The 10,433-nt window shown below is 39.1% G+C and overlaps 1 protein-coding gene across 16 annotated transcripts in view; it reads right to left on the bottom strand.

Annotated features, from left to right (window-relative positions):
* The window catches only part of PITPNM3 (PITPNM family member 3), a 163,666-nt gene that overhangs the window by 102,945 nt on the left and 50,288 nt on the right, over nt 1-10,433 (bottom strand). For all 16 annotated transcript variants that reach the window (XM_068910126.1, XM_068910131.1, XM_068910127.1 and 13 more), the window contains one exon: nt 113-220. In XM_068910126.1, the coding sequence (XP_068766227.1) occupies nt 113-220 (108 nt within the window). The remainder of the gene's footprint in view (nt 1-112; nt 221-10,433) is intronic.

Below are 10,433 nucleotides of genomic sequence, written 5' to 3'. Positions count from 1 at the left end.
TACAGGACACTGTAAATGGTATTTCTATTGAATATTTTAATTGCTTTAGATTGCTTTAGTTATCAGATTTTCTTGTTAACTTTAAATTAATATAAGGCAAGCTAAACATTACCTTGATTTTCTTCCAGCTTCCCGATTGTTTCTATCTGCTCAACAAGGTCATTTGAGTTCCACTGGCTCATGCCTATGAGAATGGCACTTTTTCCTTCCGCCACCTCTTCTGCAGGAGGAAAAAGGAGAATGGAATAAACAGTGACAAACAAGAAAACAAAGACAGAATTAGTGCTAGTAAATGTCAGAGAAATAAGCAGGTTGTTATGATCCCTAATGGGAATATAGAACAGGTTAGCATATACAGAACTCTCCAGGAAATCTTCTTACTTCACAATTCACCCTGCAGTGTATGCACATGCTGTGTACACTGTGTGCAGAAAAAAAAGGGGAAAAAAAGGACTGCACACATTTTTGCTCTTACCTTGAACATGGCACTTAAAAACAAATTTAAGAGTAAATCACTCTACTGAACGTTCATTATCAAGGAGCAGAACTAGTCAGAAATTCTCCCTCTTCCTGCAAAAAAAATTTTCAGAAAAAACATGGGTTTTTTCCACTTGTTTTGTTAATCAAGATTTTAAAAAAACCTTTAAATAACAACGGACACACCTTTGTTTTTCTAGCAGCTGACAAAAATTTCACACAACCTAGCAGTTTTACCCAACCCCTCGTTCTCATTCTTCAGTTTCTAAAATCTACAAGTGCTTTCAGTGTTAAAGTGCTAACCTGTATTTTTTTTTCTTGAAATGGATAATTTACCTGAAAATTCCTGTGACAAGAGCCATATTCTTCCAAGTCATGCAAGTGTTTTTATGTTTAATCTTTACAACAGCCCTAAGAAGCAATTTAATAGGCTGTAAGCTCAGGAGAGTAGAGATAGTCTCCTTCTTCCCAGCCTGGGTAGGGCAGAAATGCTTCAGGGGATATACACTGAAAATGACACAGCTTGCTAGTGTTAGTATTACTGTAAACTTTTTGAAAAGGTAATGGTCTTTTTTGTTCCAAACTCCCACTTAACACAGGAACACAAACACTACACTTCCACTTGCACAATTCAGTCACCTCTAAAAAACAAAAACAGAAAAAACCCAACACCCTGTAATTCAGTAGCAGTGCAAATTTTACCAGTATGCATGTAAAATACTGATTTCCTGTTTGTCATGTGTGTGAAAATGCTGTAATAATATCATTAAAGCAGTAATTCCATCTCACACTGATATAATTATATTAGTATAATATTTCCTGATGATATACTTACATTGATTCAAGAAACAAAGTAAGCTATACTAATATGCAGAGTAATCAAAATAGCCCACAACAGTCAATAAACTACAGGAGCGAGAGAACTAGCACTTTCCAAGACATAAGGGAAATCTCAGTCCATATACCAGGACTTTTATCAGTTATATACTAGCACTTCAACATTTCATATCAGCCTGAAAGTACAGCTATAAAGGTGTCTTATAACTGCAAACATTTTAAAGCTTATTATGTATCACAATTTTAGCCTGTAACCAAATTAACGCTTTCCTGCTTTAGATTGGCCTGAAGTAAAATTATTTTTGTAAAAGTCAAATGTTAAACCATAAATATTAGCTAGTAGATGTCAATATCCTAAAACCCTGATTTCAACACATTTAAAAAGGGGGGAGGAATGGACTCACAGACCAGCTTATAGACATTTCAAGCATGTTTTTTCCTTTCATCAAAAGTCCTCCGTGCTCCATAAGGCTTTAAACTTTCATCTAGAGACACAGAGACATCATGGAAAGGCACCATCCCCATAGTGCAGATATTCAGGTCTGTAAATAGGCTTGTTCTTTTATTGGGATCTTATCCAAGAGAAGGGGGAGCTGGAAGCACCAACAAAATGATACATTGCAGATGTTCCCTTTTTTTAAGCAGGCATAGAAAGCTGTATGAAAACATTTTCCTTCAATTTACCAGCTGCTTGGGAAGAAGGGTAGACTAGGTCTTTCTGAATGAACTTATTAAAAGTTATGTACAGCCAGAACGGTCTCTGTATCTAGGGTGAGTACACAAGAAAGTAATGCAAAATAAACAAAGAGGGTTCTTTACTTGCTGAGGTACTGATTCAGAGAATGGACCAAATTCTGCCCTCTCTTACTGCCTGCTGTTGAGACAAGGGCTTTATTACAGGAGTAAACAGAGCACAATTTGGCCAGAACATTTCATACTGAAATAATCAAAATAGATTTTTCAAATGTGTGCCTGTGTGTATATACATTTCCATAAAGCTATCTATACACATATATACGTATATATAAAGTGTAATGCCATTTGTCATATTTATCAAAGAAGCTGGGAACAATCTAGTAAAGTCCATACTGGACTTCCTACAACATCAGCTACTCCCTGAGGTTAAAATAAACACTACCACCACACACAACCATCAAAAATAGTCTTCGGCTCATTTTTTTGGTCATTTTCTCTCACGCAGGTTGATTTATTGAAATCTGCTAGGAGAGAGGGCAGGAGCCAGCGAATGGCTCTGGAGAGCCTGGTGGCACTGCCCCCAAGGCTGACCAAAGTGGCCCACAGACATACCCCACCTCCTGCAACCAACTCCACAAAGCCTTCACCTGAAATGCAGGGGCAGCTCATCCACTGTGGGATGAGCCCCTTCCTGCACAGATTACTGCTATTTAAGTAAAAGGAGAGATGGCAAGACCAGGCCTTTGAGCTCCTGGATATCTAAGCAAAGAAGGCAGCTCTTGCAGCCTGTCTGCATGTGGTGGCTCAGGAGAGACCTACCTCCTCCTGCAGGAAGAGTCTGATTAGCCTTTTAAAAGCATGTTAGATAGCTAGTTTTGGGACTGAGGATCTGTTCCAAATATTGGCTTTAGCCCTTGAAAAATGTATCAAGGGGATGTTAAGGAGCTGTCTGTTGCAGAGAAATACGGCTGTAAAGCTGTCTGAGCATTTAGATCTAATATTTCTGTATCATTTTTGCTGTTATGTAATTTACTAAGCCAGGCATTCCAGATGGCCTTACTGTTTAGCAGAAAGATGAAATAAGACACAGAGGTCACAGACTCTGGTTCCTATTTTTATAGCCTTTTTAAGTTGGCAGAAAATACTGAATACAGTCTAGAATACATCAGAATTTAATACTAAGGGACTAGTTCACAATGCATTCCAGACCTTGAACCAGAAATGGGTTATGATCCTCACCTATTTTGTTCCCCCTTCTTGGAACTCATTAACTAGCCAGACATGAAATCCATACACAAATTCACATACATGCTTTCCAGGCTAGAGTCCTGCAGCATCTCTTTCCCCAGACTGAACAATAGCAAGAACACTCTTCACAACAACCTTGTGAAATTCACATAGCGCAACTCCAAGACACTACAGAATATCCACATCCATACGCTTGTGTTCATGTGGAGAGCTATGCTGTTCATCAGGATCAACTGCTCCATGAACTTGAACCACCTCTGAAAAAACAAACCACCCGGTCTTACCACATCATCTGCTGGCACACTGAACCATGCAATTACTAAGTACTTTGAGCCTGCAGCTCTCCATCTTCAAGTTCCCAGTTGTTTTGAAGCAGACTAACAAGGCTAAATGTGTAGGCCACTCTGGTAATGTCTACCCAGATACACTGCTTGTCTGCAACCCAAAGAACAGCCAGGCAATAAAGCCTAAATCATGTGGCAAAACACCTAAGTCAGCAAGGTCAATTTCCTAAACAGAGTAAAGCAAGGTATAATAGTCAGATGAGCTGTCCTCATCAACTTTAACTGAGGATCTGGACTTGTGAGTTTTTAAAGCACTCTTATGACTTGTGGACCACTGCACAAAAGGATATATACATGCATGCATCTCTGCCTGCTATCGTTGCACATAACATTTCAAAGCAAAATCACTTCAATGGGCAGAGGAAGAAGGGAAGGTGGGGAAACAATTTACTCTGCATTTTGTTACTACTTGCAACCTCAAGTAAACCTCATCAACAGAGAAAAGAAAATATTACGGATAAACTAGTATTCTCTCTCCTTACCAGACTGCATTATTATCTGGAGAGGATAAAAATACTTTGGTATAGGAAAAAAAAAAAAAACACACACAAATTTCTGCTTCACTTTTTTTTTTTTTTTTTTTTTTTAAGTGCAAAATAGATTATCACAGCTCCACTGTCAGTTCCCTAGAAGAAGCACAAGGATTGAACACTGCAAGCCAGCGTCTGCATTGCTGGACGTAGGTCAGAATTTGTCATAACGCTAGGCAAGGGGGACTCCAAGGTGTTCTGATTCCACGATCAGTCTTGATCTCCATAAACTATGAGCTACGTTTTCAAACTCAATTTCACTTCACAGTGCAGAAGCTCCCTTGCTATTTGTCTGCTTCGGCAAGTAAAATCATCAGACGCCGTTTATCCTTACAAAAAGCTGTTTTATCCTTAAGTTATTTATGAGAAGACAAAAGGATACAAAATATTTCTTATTCTGTTAGAAGCACTTAATTTATCCTTCTTGCTTTTATTGTTCTTGTCCCAGTTTCCCACTTGCCTTGAGCTTTCATTCATTCACTTGTGATCAGTTTGTCTTCACAGGCTTCAGCAGGGATACAGCAGCAAGGAGTTGGGCATTGCATCAATGTTACGTGTAACTGAAAAGCTGACCAGCTATGAGGACTGAATTCAGCACTTCTGTGCCTATGAGGAGTTTGTTGAATCTTCAGGAGGGGACAATTTGGGGCAGGGAGAGAAAAACATGTCATGAAATCATAAAATGATGCTCAATATGCAGAACAAAGCACTTATTAAAAGATCTAAGAGGAACTCACTGCAAAGAGAGACAAGTAACACCAAAAGGTAGCCACCACTCTGTGACCCGCTCCAGTAAACCGCAATGTCACAATGTACATTAAAAGAAACAACCATATCAACCTCAGTGGTTAGAATATCAGAGCCACATATACACAGTGTTCTACAGTATTATGTATATAGCCAGAATACCTGTATTTTGGTGAAGGTGCGTGAAGGAAGAACATGCCAAAAACCAGAGGTGTCTCTTTTCAGCAGAACACGTAGCTAGCTGCATATTTAATTCTATCACTCACATGCTCCAAACTGAGGCTTCAGTCATCTTTACTACTCACAGCAGACCATCTGCAGGGCCTGCTGCAGTCTCAAGGAACAGATTACACTTTCTGCTCCCCTAATTGCATCAAAAATTGAATTCCTGAGGCTTCCCGATACTTTGCCCCCAAAAGCCACAAATTCACTAAGACCTTTCAGTAATAGCTATCAAATGATTTTGCTTGTGGCCAAGAGGATGTCTGCTTACAGAATAGCAGCAGAAGCTTCTATTAAGCTTCTAAGCAGCTAATAGCTTACAGAAGCTTCAGAGCGTGCAATGAAGCGTCCCATGACGGACGGATGGACGGGAAACAAAAAACCCAAAAAACTCCCACCACCACATGCACATACAGCTGGCATTACAGAAAAACTCTCCAAGTGCTACACATATGGGGCTAGCATTACAAAAATATTTAAATATTTATAAGCATTGCAGAAGTAGAAAAAGAAAGAATCTGAGATTTTTAGACTACACCATTCCTTCCCCAAAACATTCAAGCTCGGTTCACAAACCCAAACATTTGTGCTGAAGACAATACTGAGGATTAGAGCCTGTTTTAACCACATTTTAACCTACAGGAGATTTTAAGGGTTTGTTTATGAAAAAAGTTGTTCTCTACTAAAAGAGAACAAGAGTTTCGCACTTGCAAAAGTGACTGTTAGACTTCCTAACCATATACAGCTCTTTTGCCAGATTACAAATCCAACCAAAACATCCTCAAAAGCGTCTCTACTGCTTAAGGACTGGTTGTGCCTAACTGCTAAATCTGTGAAATAGGAAAGAGAATGCTAGTCCTTCTACAGAGAATTCCTCATCCCACTAAAATCGGAAAGGTTTTGCCCCTCCTCCCTTCCCATGCATCCATCCTGCTCTTTGTCACTGCAAACACATGAGCACTTACACAAGAAACATCAGCTTGCTTAAGCAGAACTATACACAAAACTTCAGAGTAGTCCCACATTCATTTTCAAACTTCAGATTTCCAAAAAGGAACGCATTTCCCGACCTCTTTGAAACCCACAGGTTCTACCATAATACAAACAATAAGCAATTGTAAGAGGACTACCACATCCCAACATGTAGTGATTTTTGGTGTAGGAAACTATGCTAGCATTTAATTGCAACTTGCCTCTGTTTGATCATAGAAGATGAAAGATACAACTGAATACTTACTCACAAAGTTGTCTAGAGTATGAAATGCCCCTGTTTTAGCAAGCATTTTCTCAGATTTAAAGAGCTGCTGAAAGAAGCCAGCACATTCCCATTTAATCACTTTCTCAGACTTCGCAAACAACCAAACATCCCACCCCTCAGGCCCCCAAGCAGGGGAAGAAAAAAAAAAAAAAAAACACACACAGATCTGGAGAAACACCTATTTCAGTTGCTTTCAGTTCTTCTTCCACTGATTTAAATGCATGGTAACTCCACCAGTGTCAGAGGACACCTGATTCACCTTGCAATGCCAACACCGAGTTTTGTTCACAGGGGAATGATTAAAAAAAAAAAAAAAAGTCTGCAGAAGAAAGTCATTCTCGCCCCAGTCCTATCAGTGAATAAAGTGTCTCACCTGTCAGCAAGACACTCACAGGTGCCAACCCTTAAAGGATAGAGAGATCTAAAGAGCTATGTTTGTTCTGCATTGCCACTAGTTGTGAATGCTTTTCTATTTGTATTTGTAGAACTGCACTGAGGATACCTCTGCAGGCCCTAGCCAGCTGGGAGGATCAAACAGCAGCAACATTGCTAATTACTTATTCACAGTCTACAGATGGGAACAGCAGGCAAGCATACACCTGGAAAGCACAGAACATCACCCAAAATACCCATCTTTCTCTTGATGAATTTCAAAACCTCTAGTACAGCAAAATAAGGATAGACAAAAAAAGCCACTTCAGATTTGGTAAGTAAGCATGAGCCAAGGGGTACAGCACCAGCAATTCAAAAAGCTTTTTATCTTAGTGAAATTATGTTCCCATCAATTGGGTACTAGAGCAAAAAGCATGAATCTGGTAGATCTGCCAGTTTCTACTGATTTCAGTGAATTGTATACAGTGCTTCAGGGAAAGTGAAGAGATGCAAAGGTGAAATATATGAAATTCATGGAAACTTTGTTTTGGTAAAACAAAGTCAGCAAAGTTTGGGCCTTAAAAGGTAATACAAGAGTTGAAATTCTTGAGTGTGAAAAAATGCATTTCATTAAGCTTAATGTTTCTGAGTTTTTTCCTATGCTAGATTTTTACATTTTTAATATAAGTTATTTTTTCCACTTAAGAGACTAAAATCTTCAGTCTAAAACAACCAAAGGAATCCAGGATCTGGATTCTAGAAAAGCAAACATGGAAAGAAAAGTAAAATATTGGGAAACTTTAAAGTAAATCACTTTGGGAGTAGTATAGTTGTATTAATTTGATTGTGACAATGACCATCAAATCCAGGCTAGAACAATTTTGTGAATTAAAAATGAGCAAAACTAGAAGCAATCACCACAAAACAAACTATTTAACTGAAACAGACATGCAAAATTTCTTTACAATCAATATAAACTGCAGGCTCCAGACACGGTTTGGTAAACATAGGACCTCTGCAGGTCTACAGCATTAGTCTGTTAAAGATCTACTAAAAAATTAGTATACTGTTGACACTTAGCAGTTTTACAAAAGATATGTTAAATTTCTGTAGCAGTTAATCAAATGACACTACAGCTGAAGATGAAGGGAAACCATCATATATAACTTCAGCAATTCCTGTACTTTTCTTCTGATAGCATTCCTTCAGTTATCAATTGTTAGCAATGAGATAATCTGATTGCAGCAACGATTTCAGAACACATTTAGTTTACAGCTAACTTTCCTTTGTTTCCTCTTTTCCATGTGATGCTGAATATGCCAGGCACCCAGTTCTCAGTCTGTAGCAGGACTGAGTTATGCTTCCATGTCAGAAAGTTTAGGCTTATTGTTCCTTAATTAATGAGAGAATTATTAATGAGAAAATTCTCTCCTCTCCCCCAGCCCCTCATGCCAGCAGATTTTCCTCAGTTAAAGGACGATCGTTACTTTCTCTACGTTTCAAGGGTCCTACCAGTGTGAATTCCCAGCTAGCAGTCAGAAGTTTCTTTATTTGAGGTGATGGGTTTTGACCCCAGCTGTTTTTCAGAAAGCAAAAGCCGCTCACTACTCCTATGATGTAATTGTGTGCATTGCTGCACCCGCTGCCTCCTAGTTCAGGCTGTCTCTGATGTGCAAATTAGACACGGGCAGATGTACAGCCTGGGATAGCTTCCAAATTCATCCATAAAGGGATACAGTATTAACAGCAGCTGCACTACGTAGAGTCCTTTCAGCTGCAAGAGTACCGCAGAAGCACTGATGAAGCACTCTGAATAAATAATAGAGAATGGGTGAGAAATACAGGTAAGAAACATTACAGAAATTATGATATTGGCTGCTGGAGTCAGAATAAGGGAATCAAGTTAACTCCATTTCTAGGAGGTGAAGGCTGCAATGTCCCTCCAGGTCAGGTTCTCCCACTCCAGCACAGGCCTTCCTGAAGTGCTACGCTTAGTCCACTGATGAGGCCCATTACTTCAGTTCAAACATATACTTTTCTTCACCAAAAGATAAAAACTCCCTCATCGCCCAGACACCTTTTGAGCATCGATACGCCTTCTGTCTCTTTTGCTAGTATCTATATCTTTGTGGACATTATCTTTCTGATATTTGAACACTTCATTATTCCTGAAAGGTTGTTTGGGAGAAAAAAAAAAAAGAGATCAATAAGCACATGCACAAAAATGACAGAACACCAAATCCTTCATTCCTCTCTCTACCTCCTCACAGAAGCCCTACCTCTTCTTTTTTACAGAATTAACACTATTTCATTGAGCAATTTGAGATTGAAACACCCAGTATTTGTATTATTACCAGGGTTAGTATTCTCCCATGGCTCACAAATGTCAATAATGTTTCTATCATAATTTTAGCAATCCTCTCCATGTATCTATTCAAAATATTAATATAAGTTTCAAACCCTAATTTTAAACTAGCTAAGTGATCACCTTTGCAGCCAGGCCACAGATATTGCTGCAAAGCCAACTACATGGCTCTTTACATTCCTTATTCTTTTGATTATGAAACAGCACAGAATTTCAAAATACAAGGACAAAACAATATGCTTTTGCTTTAGCTAAAGCATACAACTTCCAGATAGGATTTCAAAGATGGGCTAATATTAAATGATTCAAGAGCTTCAACAAGTTCAATCCTGCAGAAAAGTAAATGTAGTGAAAATACACTGCAGAAGGGTGAGTAGGGATGGGGGGGGGGAAACGTCACTATAAGTCAGCAGGAAATTTAGACATTTTTGGTTGTTTTTCCTTCCTTTCTAGGGAAAAAGGATTCAGTAAAGCTTCCAAAAACAGCACAAGAGCAATTCCTGAGTTCGGCTGATAAAAATGACCAGTAATGGCAAAGACCAGTAACGACCACTAGTGGCAAATATGCTTACACTGCAGTGTGGCAGCCTGCTCATTCATTCTCCAAAGAGATGCCCCATATTGCCCCAGGTCATTGTTTTCTCTTTAAACATAAATGCAAACCCATAAGCATTGGATACCTTTGGAGATCATCCTGCCATAGAAGAACTGATTCAATAGATAGCATTAGAAAAAGTATTGCACAAACATTTTGTTTTTAAAGCTGATTACCTCAAAAAGATGAATCCAGGGAATGGAGGCAGGAGACCAGGGCATAGAATATTTTGGAATTCTCTTTTCCATTCCAAAGTTGAGTGCATTATATACAAAGTGTTCTTGATAAAGCTTCCACTGGAGTAGCCACAGAGCTAAAAAGCATTGGTTAGCGCACAAAATACAGCATATGAGGCTAGAAATGTTACTGGTAAATAGTGTGCCCTATTTCAGTTGGGCTCGAGTGACTCCTGCTACGTCCTGCTCTAGATAAGCGCAGAGTGAGGAAGGTATTGGAAGGGGAGGTTGTGTAAGGCTTTGAGGTCACTGGGGTTTAAATGAAATGTAGAAAGTATTTGAGGAAGGCACAGGCTGGGTACGCGAGATGTTCTCTAAAAGTGAGGAGTAAGACTTGCTCCCCGCCCCCTGCCAAATCTTTCCAGTTTGAGGGTTCTCAGTTAATATAACTTTCAGTATTCCTGAATTTTGGAGAAGGGGTACCCTGAAAAAACAGACTAAAAACCAAAACCAAACCAAAAAACCCCCCTTTCAAACCAGACACCCAAATTTATAGCACTTAAACA

This window comes from Struthio camelus, chromosome 16, assembly GCF_040807025.1.
Source record: "Struthio camelus isolate bStrCam1 chromosome 16, bStrCam1.hap1, whole genome shotgun sequence".
Lineage (NCBI taxonomy): Eukaryota > Metazoa > Chordata > Aves > Struthioniformes > Struthionidae > Struthio > Struthio camelus.
Note: the sequence above shows the minus strand (reverse complement) of the source record. Positions and strands in the feature narration are given on the sequence as shown.